At 40.0% G+C, this 22,700-nt stretch overlaps 1 protein-coding gene across 2 annotated transcripts in view; it reads left to right on the forward strand.

Moving 5' to 3' along the window:
• CLIP4 (CAP-Gly domain containing linker protein family member 4) overlaps positions 1–21,768 on the forward strand; it is a 31,665-nt gene extending 9,897 nt beyond the window's left edge. Inside the window, exons 9-19 of one of the 2 annotated variants that reach the window (XM_054290593.1) lie at positions 2,352–2,470; positions 4,721–4,957; positions 8,912–9,047; positions 9,763–9,903; positions 12,496–12,579; positions 15,280–15,420; positions 15,840–15,968; positions 18,178–18,301; positions 19,099–19,163; positions 19,838–19,910; positions 20,495–21,768. In XM_054290593.1, the coding sequence (XP_054146568.1) occupies positions 2,352–2,470; positions 4,721–4,957; positions 8,912–9,047; positions 9,763–9,903; positions 12,496–12,579; positions 15,280–15,420; positions 15,840–15,968; positions 18,178–18,301; positions 19,099–19,163; positions 19,838–19,910; positions 20,495–20,822 (1,577 nt within the window). In that variant the 3' untranslated portion in view covers positions 20,823–21,768. The remainder of the gene's footprint in view (positions 1–2,351; positions 2,471–4,720; positions 4,958–8,911; positions 9,048–9,762; positions 9,904–12,495; positions 12,580–15,279; positions 15,421–15,839; positions 15,969–18,177; positions 18,302–19,098; positions 19,164–19,837; positions 19,911–20,494) is intronic. The other variant, XM_054290594.1, reaches the window with a different exon arrangement.
• Positions 21,769–22,700: the final 932 nt, after the last annotated feature.

Consider the following 22,700-nt stretch of genomic DNA (forward strand, 5'->3'; position numbering starts at 1 on the left):
TGAAAAGCTGGTAGGCTTTTGGAGTACCCAGGGCTTGCTTACCACATCTTGAATCTCCATGGAGGTAATTGCTAAGCAGTGCTGTTGCTGGTGTCACTTGCCTAGGAGGTGACACGTGTGGGTGGATAACAAAAGACAAAATCAGACTGCACAGTAGTTAAGTCCACATCACATTTCAATAGCCTGGCTTCCATAATTTGCATCAGCAGTCTCCTTTCAGACCTTGTTGGCATTTGGTGTTCTCCTCCTGTGCAGTTCCCACAGAAGGGGTGGGACTCTGCTCAGATTTCCAAGGAAACCACTCTGGTTACTGGGCAGTTGGCAATTCTTGGATAAGCAGCTGATATTTTTAATCTCAGGAAATATGTAAAATTGTTTGCCCTGTGACATGAAAACAATGGATAGTCTGAATTAATAGAACAATTTTAGCTCCATACTTCATCAGCCAGTTTGCAGAGAAGGAAGAACATACATAGAAGGTGAACGTGCTTTGTATGCATCCATACTAAACTGGAGAAAAAATGGTTGTTAATATAAAAATAACTTTTCAGGACAGTGGTGTGCTGACTCTGAGACACCCATTGTGAAGCACAGATGTCTCCTTTTGATTCACTGCTCAACTGCTTTCTTTATGACTCTGTAGTTAAAGTCTTCATACAGATTTACTCCTCAGTTGCTACAGGAGAGAGCTAGTTTGGTCTTGGGTCTTTAGAGGTTTTAAATACAAAAATTGTATATTATTTTCCTCTAGATAGTTTGGGGGTAATTACCAGGTAACATTTGATATTTGTCTTTCTGTCACCTCTACTATGCCCACTTGGATTGAAGCTGTAAGAGAACTGTTCAGAAAATCCAAGCATGAAGCTTGCAAGTCTGAGGACGTCACAGAGTCTAACTCAAAAAACCAAACCATACATCAGTTGTTTTTCAAAATAGGAATACATGCAGCTGTTGCTGGCTCAGTAGCTGGTGCTACTGACCAGTATTTCTGCAAATTGGTTCCTGTGTGTGCAGAAAATGTTTGGCTGTATCCCATGAAAGTTTCAATGGCTGTATAAAGCTCCTCAGCTTTTAGCTGGTTTTGAACTGGTGATGTCTTCTGACCTTTGGTGCATCTGCATGACTAGCTCTCATTAGGATTGAGGCATGTGAATGCAGCCTTTTTTCATGTTTGTGTTCAATCACAGCAATTGCAAAACTGTTAAATTCTGATTGCAAATTTGTTACCTTTGATTTTTATAAAATTCAGTCAGTTTTATTAGTATGTATGAACTTAACATGTCTATACAGATATATATAACTGTATTTTCTATATTGTTGATGTTTTATTTTTATTTAGTGTAACTATATAAGGATGTTGATACAGTTGGGATATACTTTGTTTATAGCATTGTGAGAAGGGCTAGTGTTTGTTTTTTGGGATGGAGACTAATACTGGAAAATATGAGGAGACTCTTCAGCCCTGAGGTGGAAAGTTTTATGTTCCTCACTGGTATTTCAAATTGGAACAAGATTGCTAATACTTGTGGTGTTGTGCTTGTATATTAAATCAACTGGAATTTTTAATTAACAGTGCTATACCTAACTGACTCAAAATGACATCTCTCTTGTGTAATTTAAGAGAGGAGCCTCAGATTAAACAGACATTTAAACTCCAATCTTCTAGAACAGTAATAACTTCATAGCAGATTGAAAGATATATTGGGAGCAACTGATGGAAATATATATTGTGCTAAATCACTTCCAGTCAGATGCAGTTCTCCATTTTCCAGACTATCAGTGTGAGACCCTTCAGAGTGCAATTCTTTGAAAACAAAGAAATTATAACAATCACCAGCTCTTACTTCATTCTTGGCCATTAGTAATTAAATCAGTGTAAAGCAGATGTATAATCAGTTTTCCCTTGCCCTACTGCCTGCTCACAAAGGAAAACAACTGGTTGAAGATGCATCTCATTTTCATGTTTGACACATAGAAGCATTAAAATATAAATGTGTCTGAAACATTAAAAAATTAATTTACTTGCAAACCTGAAGTTAGTCACTTGTTAATCTTGGCACAGTAGATTGGGCACCCTGAGTAGCAGCAATTTTGCAGTTAAGCCATCAGTATTAAAAATGAGTGAAAGTACATGCTCATCTTCCAGGTTGGTTCGTGGTGTGAATAAACAGATGCAAATAAGGTTGATATCCATGTAGAATTACTTCCTATATGCATTTGGTACATAAATAATGGTGTGTCTGTGTAAATGCTAGCATAAACTGTAAAAATGAATGTCCTCTCAAGGAATCTGTAGGGGGAAATGTTCATGTAACAGACTTGCATACCTCACATGTGATGTTTAATTGCAGATGTGGATGCCACCTGTAGTGATTTTGATTTTGGAACAGCTTTGCATATTGCTGCATTTAACCTATGCACAGGAGCTGTCAAGTGTTTACTGGAACATGGAGCAAATCCTGCCTTTAGGGTAAGGAGTTAGGTTGTAGATACACCAGAAGGTGAAAAAGGTACCTGGAAATACTGAACAGTCTGTTCAGGGTTCTGACTAGCTAAAAGTGTGCTACATGGAGTGAGAGTGCCTCAGAAAAAGATATTTGCTACTCATGGTGGATGATTTTGTATGCTTTGTCCTATTTGTGTGTTGAAGTTTGCATTTTTGTGTCATGGTCTGGTTCATTAGTTCAAATAACTTTCAAGAGGTTTTTCTGTTTGTTGTTTGAGCTTTCATTTATTAATACTCATGGATGTCTTGCACAGCTGAGTCCCCATGGCAGTGGGGGATCTTTTCAGAAATGGAGGAGAGCAATCCTTGCCCTCCAGAAATGCATTGCTGTGCTTAGCAGTGAGCCTGGTGTTAGCATGAGTAACTGAGAATGCATAAACATCACCTGCTCTCCTTAGTAACCTAATAGTAGGCATAGGTTATACTGCAGAGTGTTGCTAATATGTGTCTAATATTGGGTTACTGCCACAGTCTTGGATTTTGATTGAGTTCTGTGTTTGATTTGGGTGTTTGGGGTTTTTTTGTTGTTTGTGTTTTTGGGGGAAGGGCTTAGAAGGTTTTCTTGTTTTAACAAAACCAGTATCTCAGTTCTCCATTTTCAAATGCAGGGGGTTATTTTAAATGAGAAATCATAGTTGTTTTAAGGGTACTCAAAAGTCATTATTTCATGTAGCACTGTTGCTATTAAATCTTCTGGAACATTATTGTCCATACAGTTCTTCATTATATTCAATCTAGATCTCTTGGAAAGTGGTGGGATTCTTTTTGTCTCTCTGTTTAGTGTGCATGAATGTGTCTCAAGTTCTCTGGCAGCTGTTGTGTTTGGGAGTCTGTTGTCACAGGGAATGCTGCTTTGTAGTTGCACAAGCTTTCTGAGCTGCCAGGGGTGGCTGTGCCCTTGAGAAGGGAAATCCTGAGTTTCCCCTGAGCTTCCACCTTGCTTTCTTGCCACTGCTCTGCCCCCGTTTTGTGTTTGCAGGGCACCTGGTGGGCTAAACTGTGGGGCTGATGTGACCAAAATAATCTCTAATGCCATGACTACAAACTCAAACTCCCCACCCAACTTTAACCCAGCTATTTCCTGTTTTTAAGGTAGTGTGATTTTTACTTAGAGAGTGATTGGAGATTTTTAAGGAATGGTGGGTGTTGAATTGCTCAAACTTGCAATAAAGCTTTGACTAGAGACAGTGGGTAGAGTTGGATTATTTGGGAACAGCAGTGTAAATTCTTAGTAAGGATTATACTTTTCTAGCTTTGAGATGGATTGAGAGGGGGTTCAGGAAACATTGAACTTCTAGTCTGTTTTGAAGGGACCAAAACAAGTACAATCTTACTCTGCATCACTCCTGCTGGTAATGTCTGAGTCCAGGGGCTCAGCTGAGAAAAATTTGGAAGACTGAGATGATTATTTTGCTGCAAACATTGTGAAAATGGGCAGACAGCCAAAGTCCCACACCAATGGCTTTGCTAAAGAGTGTAGGTAGGACTGTCCCTGGAGCAGCCTGACAGTACCTGTGTCTGGGCAGCTGCCTGGAGGTGAGGTTAACTCCAGGGGAGCTGGTGCTCCAGCAACTTGTCCTGTCACACAGGACATGCAGGGAGTCACAGTCACAGCTCTCTGGGACCAAGGTATGTTTGGAAAGGACTCTGTCCTTAATCCATCTCTCATAGGATAGTCTGTGCCTAGATAAACCTGCACAGATTTATTCAGGTACTAGTGTGAGCCATCACATTTGCATATTCTATGCATACAACATACATTAATCAAATTCCCTCCTACATTTGGAATAAGCCTCACCAAGGAGCAAGCTATATGCTGGGTAAAGATGGATTCTTTGGGAGGAGTTGACATTTTGGTGTTGGCATTACAGACCAGAAGTCTGCTTTGCTTTCCTAACTCTGTGTTTAGGTATACAGATAAACACAAGTGTCTTGTTTCAGGTGTTCTGAGTCCTAATAATGTTCTTAAACTTGAAAATGTTGGTTACTTGTCAGTTTCAAAAATGAGATGCTGTACATGCTAGCTGATCATGCTAGTATCTAAGGATGTTTTGGTATCCTTATTTGAAAATGTGGATTTTTTCGTAGTTGTTTATATTCTAGGAAAAATATCTAATAAAGAGGATTAAACTCTTTGTGAAACACTGTGGTTTCACCTGGTCAGATTTATCTTGTAACAACATTTAAGTCCTGTGCTATGTTATGTTCCTACAGAATGACAAAGGGCAGATTCCAGCAGATGTGGTTCCTGATCCAGTAGATATGCCCCTGGAAATGGCAGATGCAGCAGCCAGTGCAAAGGAGATCAAGCAGATCCTGCTGGATGCAGTGCCTCTCTCGTGTGACATCTCCAAAGCCATGATTCCAACCTATGACCATGTCACAGGCAGGGCCATGCTTTTGTCACTTGGCCTGAAGCTGGGAGATCGTGTTGTTATTGCAGGACAGAAGGTATGGCCACCAGCCTGGCACTACTCTCATAATTCTTGGGGAGCCCATTTCTTTACCACTTTGGAGACATACCTCAATTTGAGGGTCTGAAATGCTTTCTGGAAGCTGTGATCTCTGGATGGCAGCAAGGAACTGGTTAGGGAAAGTAATAAGCTGAAGAGTTGTGTGATAAAGTCATTATTATGAAAAACAGTTTTGACAGGCATAGGCTGCATTTTGTGTCTTTTAACAGATTTTTAACAGTCTCCTATAGTACATCAGCATGGCTCAGCTTTTATCAACATTTTTGGTGTCACATCAAAGGGATGGTAAACTTGGCAAATTACTTTGTGAGTTGCCCAGCTTTGTTAGGGGTGTGCATTTGTGAAGTACTCCTGATAGTTTCCAGAAGACAGGGAAAAAAACCCTTCAGTTCTGCTTAGCCCATAGTAACCCAATTTCACTGGTGCAATGCAGCTAAAATCTTTGAAGCAGTGCTGTGCCAACAGGGTTGTTACATGGTTCTGTGGAAGTATGAGGATGTAGCTAATAGAGGTCCAGCTCAAATGTGAATAGCTCTTTAGAAGCTACCACGATAGCCACCTTTCTAAAACATTTTAAAACTGTAGCATTAATATTGCATTCAGTATTCAGACTTTTTATTTGCTGTGATAGAACTCTTTCAGAGAAGTACTTTTTTCCTGGTAAATACTGAAAGCATTTTTGAGCAAAATTTTATATTTGAATAGCTTTCACATTAATAGCTTTCCTAATATAACTTCAGATCTGTAACTGTCACAACTGAAAGATTCTAAAGTGATCTCCAGCAAGAGTGTGAAGCGGCTCCCATTGTGTATTTTAATTTGCTGTAGTCTTGAAATTGGGTCAGGGAAAGCAAAGGAATCACTAGCAATGCAGAAGGCATTTTAACTGGATTATGTACAGAACGCCACTTATTCTTTAAAGACAGAAGTTTCTTTATCAGAAATCACAGTGGCAGCAAGAGGAGATAATGTAAGTGCAAGTTAATGGAGGCTTTAGAGCAAGAAAGTGATGAAATTGGTGCTCTTGTGTAAGTAAGGCCCACAGAACAGTTTGTGCTGTAATGTGCTCGCTGTGCACGGACAGAGCTGCCTGGGTTTGGTTGCTTTTATTCTTCTAATTGATTATGCTGTTGCAGTGTTTTTCAAGAAGTTGTTGGAAGCTCTTTTTGTGCTGCCAAAGGCCAGCAGGGCTGTACAGCTAGCTTGTTTTTCTTCAAGGGAGCCAAATCTGTTCTAGAGCAGGTGGGAAGAAGGAATGTGATTGTGCTTTCTGAGCTTCCATTTCCACAGCAGCTTTCCTCCCTTCCTTCCTTTGTGTGAGGAGCTGTTGTGCACTACTCCCACATTGCTTCCCACCCCTTTTCTCCCTTTGCCTGAATGGAGAAGAGTTTCTCAGCCCTGCCTTCCCCTCCCCCTCGATACTCCTAAATTCCTGCAGGATGGAGCAAAAGGGAAAACAGGATGAGTAAAATGGTGCCCTGTTTTTAACCTTCTCCTGGATCAGTTCTCATTCTGTGTCTTAGTTTGGAAAGACAGGTGTCTGCTAAGGAAGGCAGGAGCTTCCCCTGAAATGGAGAATGTAAACCCCCTCCCTCTGAATTGCTATAAATTTTAAGTACAGGGGCTCTTGGGTAAAAATATGGGAGCAGGAATAACAGTTCTTTATTAGGGAAGAAAATAAAAGGATAAAATAAACAGTGCAGTAAACCAAAATAACACTGACCGAGTCAGAATATGACCTGACACCTTGTTGGTCAGGCTGTTGGTAGCAGTCCCGTTGGAATTGTGGCTGCAGCCCTCCTGGAGTGTCAGGGGTGGTTCTCTTGGAGCAGGGATCCTGTAGAAAGGGTGTAGTCTTCCTCTGAAGATTCAGAGGAAGAGGCAACTGTCCCTCTGGGGAATCCAGTGGAGAAGCTGTGCTGGTGTTCCAGAATCTCCAGATTATATCTGGGTAGCAATGCTTGGCTCCTCCCTCTGGGCTCACATCTCCCAATGGGATGCTGTAGTTCTTATCAGTCATGCAGTGACATTCAATAGCCTCTTATCAGCAGATGTCTCCCTGGAGGGGGGAGTGGTTGTGGAATAGATAAGGAAGACTGCCCGCTTATCAGAAGGCAACTGCCATACAGATGGCAAATAGAATACAATTTGCCTTCCCCTCCCCCTCGATACTCCTAAATTCCTACAGGGTGGAGCAAAAGTGAAAACAGGATGAGTAAAATGGTGCCCTGTTTTTAACCTTCTCCTGGGTCAGTTCTCATTCTGGAATATGGAAGCTGGGATGAGGGCACTTGGAACAGCAGCATTTTTGGAGCTTTATTTACAGGTTCCTGTTGTCTTTACTGCTTCTGCAGTCTCCTGATATGTCAGCTTTAATGAAGCTTGAAAGCTAAGCACAGTAGATGCCAGAGGGAGAATGGATTCCTCTCCTGACTCCTGCTGTGCCTGTCGTTCTGGTTGTCCTGCAGGGTGGGAGGCTGTGTAAGCAGGTATGTGTACGTGATTTGGGGCCCACAGCTCCACCAGCTCCTGCTCTGCCAGGCTGAATGTCCATTTGGATCACGTCTGGTGAAATGGGGGATCAGCAGCTGGGAGAAAACTGCCCCTGCTGTGTCTTGTGTAAGAGAGATCCCCTGCTCCCTTCCTTGCACAGGTCCTTGGCCGGAATTGGAGCTGCAGTTTTGCATTTCCCACCCCCAGTTTAAGATGCTGGCTGTTCTCCTCTCTGCTCAGTAAATGCCCTTTGGCTCTTTGTGCCTGGAAAGCAAGTGGAGGAATTGTAGGAATCTGTGGGGCTGCTTGGCTGAACCTCCCCTGGATGAATTTGATCCCTGTGTCAGTAGCTAAAAGGTCTCAGTCTAGATTAGTGTGACATACCTGCCTATAACAGTCAAGTTTCAAGAGATCTTCAGCATAAAAGAAGAGGCCCTGGGTCATGTTTATTTCTTTACAGATGTTAGGAAGGAGTACCTGGAAGGTTTTGTTGTTAAAAAAAAAATCGTTTCTATCTGTTTACTCTCTGAGGCTTGGATTAAACAGTGGAGTCATAGTGTAAAATGAACTAACATTAAAGTCGCATGAGATGAGGAAAACAGAGCAACTGAAAGATCAAAGTTTTTTATTACTAAATCTAATTTAAAAATCAAATATAAAAATGAATTAAAGTCAATGTTAAATGCAACTCTTGTAGTTATTCCTCCCCTGTTTGGTTGAAGTGTGTGAACTTATGATGTATATTTATGGAGAATGAGGTTTACCAGCAGGACTGGTCTGTCTTGATATTCTTCATATGCTTATCTGTTCAGAGTTTATAGTATTTATTGAAGCAACAGCAAATGTTTAAAACATTTTAAATGTTTAAAACATTTGCTAGCTTTTAAAATTTTGTTTAATCATAAGGAGGGAATCTTTATGAATCTTCTCCAAAGAAAAAATTATGCTCTGAAGTTTACCCTTGAACCTTTGCTATATATATATATATCTAAAAATATATATGCTTGTGTGTATTTATGCACACACAGATTTGTCTAATATTTCTATAGAACTTTCAGTTCAGGAAGATACCTAGCCCTGATTCTGGAATTATTCTTGGATAAACAGTGCAAGTGAAACCTCTTAGGGCATGGGCTTGCTAACCTAGAGCTGTGTTTACAATGGTTCTTACTGTCTAATTCTTGTCTGTTGTGGCATCTGTCCATAATATTTAATGCAAAGTGCACACAGAAGGAATAAGACCTTTTGGAAAATGTATTGAGTGGTGTTGAAAGGTAGGAATGTGAATATGTTTGGAAGGTAGGAATGTGATGTTTGCATTTTTGTGGTGACTTGTCTTGCATTTTGGAGATGACTTGCTGTCTCTTTCATAACCAATAGTATTTTCTCATTAACAATACTTGTTTAACCCATTCTGTGTTGATGCTTTTTCTCTTAGGTTGGTACTTTAAGATTCTGTGGCACAACAGAATTTGCCAGTGGCCAGTGGGCTGGTGTAGAGCTGGATGAACCAGAAGGGAAGAACAATGGAAGTGTTGGAAAAGTCCAGTACTTCAAGTGTGCACCAAAACGTGGTATAGCCTTTGTTTTATTTTTTCTTCAATTTTTAAACCCCCAAATTTAAAGAGTTCTGGAAGGTATGAGCTGTTTGGGAGGATAAAAACAGGTAGCAGATTCTGTTGCTTGTCTTTATAGTGCTGTGTTTGATTTATTGATTCTTCAGCTGGTCCTGAAGTTTTGGCTGCAGCTGTTTATTTGCAAAATGACTGAAGCAACCAACCAGTCAAAATTTCTGGTTCTTTCCTTGAAACTCTGAGATTTCCTGGTTTTTCATTGATTTTGTTGAAAGGGCTTGTTTGTACTGTAACAGTAATAGCCATGTTTCTTTACCTGCTTTGTCTTCCTTGGTCAGACATTCCCGCTTGTAGTTGTTTTCTAACTTTGAGCTTGAGGTATTTTTATTGAGATGCTGTGGTCACACAGGGCATACAAAGATGTTGTGTTTTGTAGCAGTGGAGCCTGAACATTACTGTTAGGATAAAAAGGAGATTCTAATTGATAGTCTCAGTGTTTCCAACTACTCTGTTCAAGTTGCTTGATAAGGATTTTGATTTCACTGTTCTCTTGAGCTTGTCCTTCCTACCCTGCAAGTGCTTTGTCAGCATAGCAAGTTATGATGGTGGCTATAAAAAACACTGAATTAATTGATGTGAGAGAGACTAGCTGCAAATTTTCATTACTTTACCATTATCCATAGCTCTTTGTTGGCACATACAATTTTCTCTCCAGGTATCTTTGCACCCCTTTCCAAAATAAGCAAGGCTTCTGATCACAAGAGAAGCTCCGTACGAAGCTCTTCCACACGCTCTTCACCTTTGGTCAAATCCAAGAAAGTGGATGTGACACACGTAACTTCCAAAGTGAATTCTGGTGAGTGTTTTCTTGCATATTGACACAGGATGGAGAGATACTGATCTTCAAGAATTAGTAAATCTTGGTATTTAAAATTCTAGTTTGGAGTTAGTTCATAGCCTGGGATGAGGTGATAAGGTATTCATTAACTCCATGTTGTCCTGGTTGGAAGTTCACTGGCCAATGGAGTGGTGCTGGAAGGACGTTGTGTGGAGCTGTGATTACAGTGATCTGATGGACTGTGACAGTTTCTACTCTTTATATGCTCTCTATAGAGAACCTCTCACCACAGCATTCATTCTTGAGCCATTAAAGCAATTTCTAATTGGCTGTGATAACAGTTAAGTGTCTCACCTAATGAGGTTCTATTTACTAAGATATTCCTGGAGAATTTGCAAGGAATGAAAATCTAGTAAGTAATCTATACACCTTTATGCCTAGAAATTGAAGAGGTTTATTTTCTTTCTATAAAGAAACTATTTAACTGATTGTGTTTTATCTGCTAATTAAATTATCTGAGTAAAACCAGTGCCAAATTAGAAGAGAGAGGTTGTCCTTGTAATAAGGCCTCAGTCTACTGATTGGAGTTATGGGCTCAGTCTCTGGCTCTGGTTCACTTTCTTAGTAATTTGCTCAAATTACTTAATCCTTCTGTGTAAGTTCCCTCCCTGTGGAGTGAGTGATCCATGTTTTCTGACTGTTCAGGTTCCAAGCTGTTTGGAGAACAGGCTCTTCCCTGCTGTGTGCAGTGCTGGCCATGCATAATGTGCCCCCCCCCCCCCATGTTTAGCTGCCTATGTAATCATGTCAGTGAATATTTCATTGGCATTTCTTCTGCCTTTGAGACCTGTTCAGGTGACTCACACTAAGGCAGCACAGCTTAAGGGATGGAAGATAGCACACATTCCATTGAATTTACCCAAGCACCCTAAAACACTGCACACTTCACCTGAAATATGCAGGGTATAGAAGCAATGCATCAGGCTGGTGCCAGGAAAAGATGCATTTTGACAGCTTTTTGGATGACTTATGTAACTTTTCTCTGCATAGATTGAGGAGGGAGTACGTGTCTGTATTTACAATTAGCACAAGATACAAGCTATTTATAAATGGGCATCTTGCATAAAAAGCTTCTTGGCATAAGCAGTTTGTTAGGAGTATTGCTCAGGAGCAGATCCAAGCTGCCTTCTTCTGTTAAATATTTTCCAGTGTTTGATTCACTTTGCTGTGAACTGTTTGTAACCCATTAAACTATAATGGGAGGGACTTTTCCTTTGTCACTGACCTAGTTCAGTCATAACCCACCTTTTCTGTCCCAGAGGTGCAGTTGTGTCTTTGTGAAATTTAAACATTTGATACCTTGCTTTAAGGCAGAAATCAGAGTGAGTTAAGCATCATCTCCCCAGCAGAGCTTGCATCCACTGGATGGAGTGCCTGGAAGCTGCTGTGCAGGGAACACAGCACAGAATTCCATGGCAATAAACATGCCTGGCTGAGTGGCTGGCAGCACTGGGGCAAGGACAAAGCTGCAGAGGCAGAACTTGGGTTTGCAGTGTTCATGTGCATCACCAGGTCACATCTCTTCCCTTTAAACTTCCTCCCTGGAATACATTGGTTTTTAATGAGTCAAGAAAAATTAATATGCTTTTTGTAGCTAAGGTTATAAGCTGCAAAATAAAATATAATATTGTATAGGGGTTTTAAAATTTTATTTGGTTCTACTGGGTTTGAATAGTCCATCAGATTGATGAGAAAATATCTTTTTCAAGTTTCTAGGAAAAGGATTACTAAGATAAATTTAAGAAATGTGTTATCAGTCACAAACAACTAGTTTTTTGATCTGATGCCTTAATGGCCATAAAAATTTGGGAAATACTCTATATTCACAAACTAGTTCAGTTCCTGTGGCTGAATTAAGCTGAGAGATGTAGTTAAATAAAACAGATGTGATTTTTCTTTCATGACAGGGAGGGGATAAATCATAGATAAGCTTGTTCTTCATTGAGTTAGGGTTGGAAACTGTCAGAAATGTAAAATAACTGTTTGCATATTATAACTTAGGTGAGAGTATGAGTTTCTACACATATCACAACATTGCTGCTCTGAGAGTCAGGCTCTTCAGAATCATACTGGCATGCTTACATCATTATTTGTAGTCTAAATGAAGATTGGATCTCAAATCTCACTCAAAACCTTGATGTGTAATCTTTAAAACAGAAATGATGAAATTAATGCTGGTGAATAGTAGACCTTAAGTCTATGAAAGTGAATGTTATAGATATGAATGTTTGAAACATTGAAATAAAAGTACTTCAGTATAAAATCAGTATTTTATAAACCATTTATTTATTGTTTGGCAAGATAGTTTGGACTGGTTTAATGTGTTAAGGGATTTTATATCTGTGCTTATCCATCAGAACAATTCTGCACTCCTCATTTTACCTATTTTTCAAGTGTTTAAGGAATTGTAGAGTTTTATCAATTTTTTCATGCATCCAGTAATCTGCAAATCTGCATAATCTGCAAAAATTGTTTTTATATGTGACTTTCTGTAAAATTACTGTTACTTGTTAGAATGTGTATATTTAATTGTATATATTCTTTTTATAGGCTTAAATATTACAAAAAGAGACAGTGCTTCTGAAAACAACTTTCTGACTGCTAACAGGGGAAAAACTGTACCTGCAAAAGATGGTAATGAAATAATTTTAATTTTTTTTTTAACATGTTAAGAAAAATTCTTTTATGGTAGAAGCAGTATTATTGCTGCCCTACCTCTGTAAAAGCCCTGCATCTACACTGTAGAAAAGAGTTGCCATTCTTGTTTAATTCAAGTCTCAAGCAGGCTGTAGGTATTTAGTTTTCTAGGAGCAAAGTAATTTGTGTGAATGCTTGGCTGGTGTTCTGTGTTGGTTTGGTAACCAGCTCTGTCTGAAGACTTGAGCAGGAACATAGAAAAGCACTTAAAGCTGGCTCTTAGTAAATGATCTTGCAGAGGATCTGCAGAATTCCCAGCTGAGGTTTTTGAGGGAGACCTTTACCATGTGTTGTTGCTGCCTAGATTTTAATATTCTGTTGTGTTTTTTTTCCTCTCCTCTATCTGTCTGTTCATGCTTCTGTAATAAAGTGTTTCCATCTGACAGTGCTTAACAGCCTTGGTGCTGTGTCATGGCAGACTCACAAGAACAGGCTTCAAATGTGAAAAGTGAAAATAGCTTTTAAAGAGTGCCTTTTGCATGTGAATCATTCTCTGCAATTGTCTGGTTTCACAATTGGATAACTTCTACCACAGCAGTACTTTGCTGAATTTGAAACACAAAGGGACCTCATTTTCAGCTGTCTTGAGCAAACAAAACCCTTCAAGGTTTTTTCTATAAAATCATACTGTAAGTGTTGGTAAAAGCAGTGTTTCTTTGGAATAATTTGAAGTGTGAATTTGAATATTCCTTCTTTAAGGCACAGAATCACAGAATAGTTTGACTTGGAGGGGACCTTAAAGATCATCAAGGGTCATTAAATATCATCACCCAGCTTGTCTGGGTAACCTGTTCCAGTGTCTCCCACCCTCACAGGAAAGAATTTCTTCCTAATATCTGATCTAAGCCTCCATTCTGTCAGTCTGAAGCCTCTACCCCTTGTCCTGTCAGTGCTTCCACCCATGAACAGTCTGTCCATCTGTCTTGGAGGCCCCCCTCAGGCACTGAAAGGCCACAGTGAGATTTCTCTGGAGCTGCCAACCCCAGCTCTCTCAGCCTTTCCTCATAGAAGAGGTGCTCCATCCCTCTAAACATCTTCATGGCCTCCTTTGGACTTGCTCCAGCAGGTCTGTGAAGGAAGCATCTTTTTATAGCTTCTGTGAGTGAACAGTTGTGAATTCAGAAAAGACAACAACTGGATTTATAAAACATGAGTTAGGAGTAAAGACTTGAAATTTGTGATTGTGTGATTAAAAAGCCAGAAGATGAGAGGCATAAAACTGGAAGCTTTGGAATGCAAGGATTGGTGTAACCCACTCTGCATGTGTAGTGGGAGTAAAAAACCTTGATTTAAACTGCTGGTGATTGAGATTTTATATTGGGAGGGCAAAACCCTGTAACACTAGGGATAATTATGTGGTGAGGTACACTACTGAGGAAGTCTTGAGATTTCCTTGATGGAAAGTTTTTAAGAACAGGCCAAATACTCACCTGTCAGGAGTGTTGTGACAAATAATTGTTTCACCTGAAGGAAAAGGAATCAGTTATATGGCCTGCTGAAGTCCTTTCTGCTCTTCCTTCTCCCATGCTGTGATTTCCCATAGAATGAAATATCTTGATGACAGGTTTAGTTGGAGCAGTTCTTGTTGCATCCCTGTAAAAATGGTGGTCTGACCTCCAGTGAATCCTTTTAAATAATACATGTAGTGTGTGTCTGCAAATGTGTATGTATATTGGACATGGAGCTGAAGTTTGCCTGTTCAGTCACTATTTAGTCAGTAATTTGCATTTTCTTTATTGTAGCCTAACTGCAGTGAGTATCTCAGAGTCTTCAGATTTCTGTCCTCAGTTTTGTTTGGACCCACTGCCTTTGCCTTTCCTCAATTCTTCCTTACTGTTTTAGAAAATTGGAGAATTAAATTACATTGAACAAATGAACCCTGTGTTGATATCAAACTGTTTGCCAAAACTAATGGTTGAAGCTTCTCAAAAGTCTGGAAAGTTTGATAAGCAATATTATCTTAATTTTTCACATTGATAAGCTGAGGCATAGATGTGTCTTGCTGTACCCCCTGCCTCATTTTGGGCAGAAGGGGTTAAGAAAAGGAATAAGAGGAAGAGCCTTGAAAAGGAAGCAGGAAAGACGAACATAAGTCTTATTGGACAGTTTAGACTTTAGGATTTGCAAATGGAAATAAAAGTGATTTATTTCCCATTCTTGTTTTATAGTACAGATTTTAATATCAATACAGTATGTAATAGAATATAGTAGGCTTTAATCCAGGCAATAATTCACTCACATAATATCACCTTCCTTCCACTTCTCATCAAATCTTTACTAGGCTGGATGCTGAAAGGCTGGTGGTATGATCTCTTATTACTAAAGCTCATGTATTTTATTAAATATGCTTGTGACTGTTTAGATGAACTTTCATAGAATAATAAAGATGGGCTTTTGGAGACCTCTTCTAGCATTCAGCTATCACCACATTCCCAAGGCAGGGTCATGTGCGCCCATGTCATTCCTGACACTTGTTTGTGCAAACACTGCATAACAAGTTCTAACTTTGGCTCTTCACTTTGTATTCTCTGGTCCATGGAGAGCAGATAACTTCCATGTTACAAAAGCTCTCCCTTCTGCCTAATCTATCCTTTTCCAAATTATAATCCCTGAAGGACAACTCATTTATGTCTTTAGGTTTTCCTGGGTACAGCAGCTCTTCCTCTTCTACTGCCTCCTTGGAAGGCAAAAGGAATTACTCCAAGAAGAGGAACTCAACGAGCAGCAGTAAAAAAGCCCTGACCAGAGTGTCTTCTGCCTCCTCTAAGACTAGTGCTGGTATGGTCTGTTGCACTGAGATGTATTTTCACAGGGGGAGTTCACTGCTGTGTTAAGTACTTATGTAGAACTGCTTCTGTTGTTTCAGAATCTGAGATAGCTCGAGAAAGACACTTGTGAAGTAGTTTAACAATAAACCTAAGTTTGGCAACTTTTAGAAAGATTTTTGTAATGTCTTCAAGATGCAAAGTGTTTTTACAGTTTGCCACTGTCCCTTTTCAGAGCAGAGAAAAGGCTGTAGTTCAGTTTTTGTGCTGCACAAAGCAAGTTTTTGTCTAAGCAAAATTTGTGTTGCCATGTGTGGAAAGTACATTCTGTTAGAGATAAACACTCTGTTCACTAATCAGTTGGGTTGCTATTGTAAGCTTTCTTAAATATTTGATCTCACTAATTTCAGATCTTGTTCTTGTCTTGTTCAGGGTTGTATAGTTCCCCAACCACAAGGAAGAATGCTCTTGATGGAGAAATCCAGGTTGGAGACAGAGTACTGGTGGTGGGACAGAGAACAGGCACTGTTAGATTTTGTGGGACAACAAAATTTGCACCAGGTATGTGCAGTGCTCTGTGTATGTTGCCAAATCAGCATGGAATAGCTTACATGTGAGCACATGAATGGAAACCCATCTTTTCCCTCACTCCTTCCAAAAGAATTCTAAATTTAAATTGGTTTGTTTCCAAGTTCTTTGTTTTTTTTCTCTCTCTCCCCCTCTCCCTCTTAAGTTTCATTGAATATTTTTACTTTAATGCAGGAAATGTCAGGAAAAAATAATGGTTTAAAATGTGACTTTTACTTGTCCACTATTATGATTTATGTGGGAGAGATACTTTGATGTTGAAGTTGTAGGTATTACAGAATCACAGAATATTCTGGGTTAGAAGGGACCCACAAGGACTACAGAGTCCAGCTTCTTAACAAAGCTTTCTGAAAATCCTCAGTTTAGTCTCCAAAGGGGTATATAGTTTATTGAGCTGACCTTCATTTACTCCTTAGTTTTTGTATTAAGGCTTTTTGACACAGCTTGACTGTTGCAGTAGTGGCACTCTTATGCCATGTATCAGTCTCATTTCTTATTGGCATCTTTAAGAGGGTAATTGTGAACATTAAACTTTTAACTAACAAACCTTTAGGTTGTAAGATCAATAAAATTACAAATACCTCAAGAAGCCTCAACCCCTGCCACTGTTTTCTCATCCTTCTCCCTTTCAGCTTCTCCTTTCCCCTTGCTAAAAAACACTTTGCAGTGAAGCTAAGTGCTGTCAAAGGCAGCCAGTTGTTCTGCATTGTGGAAATTAATTTTGAATCTAATATTTTCTTCTCTATGGCCCTATCTATAATGTTAGTGCAAGAGTAATGCAGAAGCACTGGTAAGTGGTGGTGTGAGCCCCTGCTCTGGGTGAGGGCTGTGTCATTGGTGGCAATGCTCTGTGGTGACACTGGGTGGCATCAGCATTTAAAAAACGCCGTCAGGATGCAAGGCCGTGGTACAGGCTCTGTGTTGTTTCATCCCTGCCCCGTTCCCAGTTTCACTGTGGGCAGCCTTGCTCAGGTACTGCAGTGCCCTGAGGGACACTTCAGTGTCACCACTCTTTGTGGTGCTGCTGAGGAAGTGATCGGGGAGAAAAGGGCTGTTTCCCACATACACTGACAACTCTGAAATCTGAAAGCTGTTTGACTATGAAGTCTCCTCCCTCTCTGCTTTAAATCAGGAACATAATTTTTTTGAGGAAAACACACTATTGTAAGAAGTGAGGATGGAAAGATGACAAATCATCACCATTTGCTAACCCAGTAATTTATAGAAAATGTAGCAGATGCATGTTTAAGTATTTCAGTTCTAATGTGTATCAAAGCTCTGGAACTTATCCAAGGTTTGTTCCTCCTGCTGCAATGCAGATCTTTATTTAATTCTAAAAGTGGGAAGGGGAGAACTTCTGATATACTGAGCCCTTCTAATTCATAAGCTGTCATTCTTGAGTTTCTTGAGCTGATAATTAGAATTACAGTTTTATCCAGTGCCTTAGCACCAAGTGACTTGAATTAAATTCTGAATCTTCTGGGGATGGATAGCATAAGGACTACTAATGGAGTATGAAATTTAGCACCTTTGTGTAATTAGCTCACATTTATCACAGGTTATGAATGATCAAGCTCATTAACATCTTGCTGCCTATTCAGTGTTCTGTGTGAGATTAATTGATGGCCAGTTCCAATTTTTGCACCCTTCTCTTGATATCATACGACCAACCTTGCAATTTGGATTAATTATAACTTACTAGAAAGAGGGAAAGAATGAATTAATATAAAAACTTTAATTTTACTGTTGATGATCTCAGATGAGGCATAAACCATGTGGTCAGAGGAATGAAGAGAGAAATGTGAAACAGCAGTGCTGCTCTTTGCTGTCTCCTTGTTGTCCAGTAGCCAGTTATAGCCAGTAACATTCTATTTTACTTTAGTATGTATATATATATATGCCTCAAATGTTTTAACTTTTTTGTATTAATTAAAATGTCAATAATTTTATTGAAAGCATATTAAAATGCTGAGATAATTAGATTTATTAGGGTACAATTTTTGCATAATTGCATAGATAGCTATTTTTTAATATTCCTATTAACTATTAGCATCTTGATATTTTCTGACTAGACACTGTTATCCTTGATGTGTGTGAATGCCAACTGTGCCAGTGGTCTAGATGAAGCAAAGCCTGTAGTGTTTTGTTCCAAATGCCCTGATTTTACTGTTTTGCAATGTAGGGTTCTGGTGTGGGATTGAACTGGACAAGCCCCACGGGAAGAACGATGGCTCCGTGGGAGGAGTGCAGTACTTCAGCTGCCTCCCCAGATATGGCATATTTGCACCCCCATCTCGTGTACAGAGGTGAGCACTGCAGCTCTTGTCATGCTGGGGCTGCCAAATGATTTCTTAATGCATTTTCCAACATGGAACAAATTTTTGAACACGTACAGAAGATACAAATGTTTTCTTCTGCAAATATAAGTTTATAACCTCCATTAAAATTCTGGTAGTTTTAGATCAGCTTTTTGAAAGCAGAATGCAAAACTAGAGACTCCTCTCTCCTGTTTCTCTTGAAACTACCTGAAGTATTTTTATTCCAGGGCCTCTGATACTCTCTGTTCATTAAACCTTAGTTTCATGAATTAAACCTTAGTTTCATGACCCAGTCCTGATGTGTTCTGCTAAATTCAATTATAAAAGGAAGTGGCGCTTGGCCATGACTAAAAAAGGCTCTTTTTATCCCAGCTAACTGCACAGAGGATCCAAAGCCTGCACCACTTGCTTGTAGTGTCTTCCTTAGGATCCAGGAAGAGCATCCAAGGAGTTCTGTACTCTCTCCTCCTGTATTTGTATGTAGTTACTCTGCCAGACATGTTCTTGCTTTTATTTCTCTGAGTAAGCCAGCTCAGGCAAACTCTTAGGAACTTGCCTCAGAATCATACCTGCTGTCTCAGTGAGTGAGAGGCAAGTAACTCAAATACTTTGACTTTCTCCAGGCACTTCATGCACAGCAGCCTGAGTGCAGCAGGAATGCTGGTGTCTCTTGGGGGCAGATGAAGAAGGAAAGATTGAAAACCTCATCAATATTTGACAAGAAGCCAGTGGGTTTGTTCAGAGTTGAGTTGAAATGACCTCTTTATTGTGTTACTGCTTTTCAGACTGACTGGTTCTCTGGATTCTCTCACAGAGACTTCGTGGAGTAAAGCAGCTCACACTTTTCCAGGTAGGAGTGGGAGATACTGGGATTTGGGTGAGGCAGGTCCTGCTCTGCAGCCTGAACCATCTGCACAAAGCCAACTTCCCCAAAAACACAAGAGATTTTCAGGGACCCCAAATGCCAGCCAATAGTCTGGCTGCTCCCTTCCCAAAAATCTAGCCTGCAGAAGGAACTGTGCAGTACTGTATTGATCTTAACACTCCACTGGCAGAAAGAATTGTCAGTTACCATTGCTGGCTGGCAGTCTTCCCTTACTGCTAATATTAAATTCTAATCAGAGAGAAAGGGAAATAGAACCTGTTCCTCAGCACAAATTGAGATTGATGAAGGGATCAGTGGGGAGGATGTGCCTATGAAATTACTGAAACTTGTGTGAGGTACTTGAAGTAGTTGGTTTTCTTTTCCTTCTTAGCGTCTCGTGAAAAGACCTTCAAATGGCCCTTGTTTGGTTTGTTTAATTTAATTTCTGTTCGTTCTGAAAAGCCAAACATATTACAGGCATATATGTTCGTGAGAAATGTCATCATTTAATTTCCAAATTAGAGGGGAGAATGTGCAGTGGAAGCAGTATAAATGTAGTGGAAGCAGTATAAAAAACCCCACAAAGAATATGTGTTCATAAAGATGTTTTTTTTTTTCCCTTAAGAAGTCCTACACAGCTTATTAATCTTTCCACTCAGGTTTTAGACGCAGTCTAAGCAGCACTTCTGCCTCTTCACAAAAGGAGATAAACAGAAGAAATGCCTTTGTTAGGTGAGTGTTAAGAGTTTCAAGTGGCTGTTAGCTTTGCTCAAGAAAAACCCTTCATGCATATAGGATATCTAGACCTTTACATGTTCTTTTTTTTTTTCAAAATGAACCAGTAGTACACTGTTTTTCCATGGGCATCCAGGAGTACAGTCCTAGAATACAGGTTGGCATTAAAGTTGTTTTCCAATCATATTCTCCAAATTCTTGTATTTTCACACAGCTGGGTGAACTTCAGAGGCTCTTGGTAAAGGACTTCACTTTGTTCTGGTGATCCTGACTGACAGTTGTATGTTAAAAGTTGTTTCAGTTAAACTGTTTTAAGCCCCAAATAAAATGTTTTGTATGGCTTAATTTACCAATACTATCACCTGCTGTAAATACTGTAGATCCTAGCACTGGCTGAAGGAAATTGCTTTTCCAATACGAGTGCAGCAGCCTGTTACTGTTATTTCATGGTTTGTTAGCTACGTGAGATCCAACCCAGTTTTTCTAGAAAGGGATTTGAGGGTGTGTTTTTTGAATTAGAGTCCCCTTGGATGTTTTATAACAAAAAAAGGACTTGTTTGTTCCCTTCCCTTTCTGGCCAGGTCCAAGAGCTCGGTGCTGCGGCGCAGCTGGAGCAGCAGCAGCAGCGGCGCCGCTGCCTGCGAGGGGCCCGTGAAGCTGCACGAGGGCTCCCAGGTGCTGCTGAGCAGCTCCAACGAGATGGGCACCATCAGGTACATCGGCCCCACGGACTTTGCCCCGGGGGTGTGGCTGGGGCTGGAGCTGCGCAGCGCCAAGGGCAAGAACGACGGCTCGGTGGGGCAGCGGCGCTACTTCAGCTGCAGGCTGAACCACGGCGTGCTGGTGCGGCCCAGCAGGGTCACCTACCGCGGCATCAACGGCGCCAGGCTCGTGGATGACATCTGCTGAGCCCCACAGAGTGGGGAGGAGGACTGCAAAGCACAAAGGAACCCCCCTGCCTAGAATGCAAACTTGTTTTGGGATCTTTAAATCTGCGTTTTGCGTTTTACATATAGCAGTGTATATGTATGTGTGTGTATATAATATATATATTTTATATAAATATATATACATATATAAAATAGAGAGAGAAAAAAGTGTTCAGTCATGTTAAGAAGTAGAACCACTGTTGAGTTTCTCTTACTTTAATGACCCTTGCCTGGAAGGTTATTAAAGCATCTTGGGTTTAAGATGCTGCATCATTTGAAAACCATTCCAGTTGGAGAACAGAGTGACTGCAGCGTTCTCTAAAGCTCCTGTGTGGTTCATGCAGTATTCAGAGGGTTTTTCTCCATGTGGTAATGAACTGGAAATGTTTGTGCATTGCCTGCTTTTGACAGTGGAGGTGGTTGATGGGTGACATTAGCCTGGTTCCTGGGCACTTTGTCAATTCCAATACCAGCTGCTAGCAATAAGAAAGGAGGAAAAGTAAAAGCCAAACCCCCCACCCTCCCCACCCTTTTCCAAACAGTTGTGGAGTATTTTTGCATTTTACTGTTCAGATCTCTCTTCCTCTTTCCCCCTCCTCCTGTCCTCCTCTCCATAATACAAAAGGGCTGATAAATATAAGGATTTTCCCCTCTCCTAGTGAAGAGCAGCAATTAATAAGAAGCCTTTAAAAAGCACAAATATGCTGCATGTCAGTCTGTACAGTAACAAGCACTTTTTGTTCTGCATTTGTAGAACGAGCTACTTACAAGATGCACTCTTTAAAATAATGCACTTTGCACTCTCCTGGAGAGCTTACCCTCATTTTTAGAGACTATTTGTTTTGTTTGGGGTGCTGCAGGCAATGAGTATCACGGTTGTAAAATGCAAATAAACCCAGAGTGGAATACATCATTCCCTTATCATAAATATCTTATCATAAATATTAAGTCTGTATAAATACAGCAAGGTAATTCCTGCCAATGGTATGGAACAGATACAGAGTTTTCAAGCAAGCTGTTGCCATTGTTTGATTAGTTTGTGACACTGATTCTTTTTGTTTGCTTTGGAACAGTTTCCAGTATAATTTTTTTGGGAGATCTTATGATGACTTAAGGATAATTTTAGGTACAGTTCTGTAATGGGCCTTTATGTGACATCATTTGTGTATCAGCCTTTTAGAACAGCTAATTTTTTGTCCATATTTTAAACATAGAATGTATTTTAATTGCTCAGCATATGTAAACATTATCTTAACTGGATGGGTTTGTGTTCCTGAACAGTCATTTTACTCTTAAATTATTTGCTTGCTCTTGCCTACTTGAAGAAGTGATACTTTAAATCATAATATCGTATTTTTAGACAGAATCCTGCTGCTGTAACCTTCTTTTAAATGTTGCTGTAGTTATTTTTCCTGATCTGTATTTAAAATAATGCATATTGTATTCTAACTCATGGGAATTTTAATTGAATATAGAAGCTGTAAATTTTGAATGTAAAAAAAAAAAGTAATGCTTTATATTTAGAGATGCAGATATTCAGTGACGTACTGAACTTTACTTTGTCTAATATCTGTTTCCTGCTGATATTAATAAAATGAAACCCTGTTAAATAGAAGAGCAAAAAGAATTTTCATGGGGTCTTTACAGAATGTACATTTCTTACTTCTTGTTCTCCTGTACAAATGAAGTGCAGGGAGTTCAGTGAGCTGTAATCCAGAAGGTTTTCTGTCACTGCCTGGTGCTCCTGGGAGAGCAGTGGAGGAGCATCACCAGGAATGCTCTTTTCCCTGCCTGACCAGCTGGAATGGGTGGAAGGGTGAAGGAGTTCTGAAGGGTGGCTGGAGTTCTCCAGGAGGTA

Source organism: Melozone crissalis, unplaced genomic scaffold (genome assembly GCF_028551555.1).
Source record: "Melozone crissalis strain CALT ecotype California unplaced genomic scaffold, PUWL_Pcris_2 ptg000081l_1, whole genome shotgun sequence".
Lineage (NCBI taxonomy): Eukaryota > Metazoa > Chordata > Aves > Passeriformes > Passerellidae > Melozone > Melozone crissalis.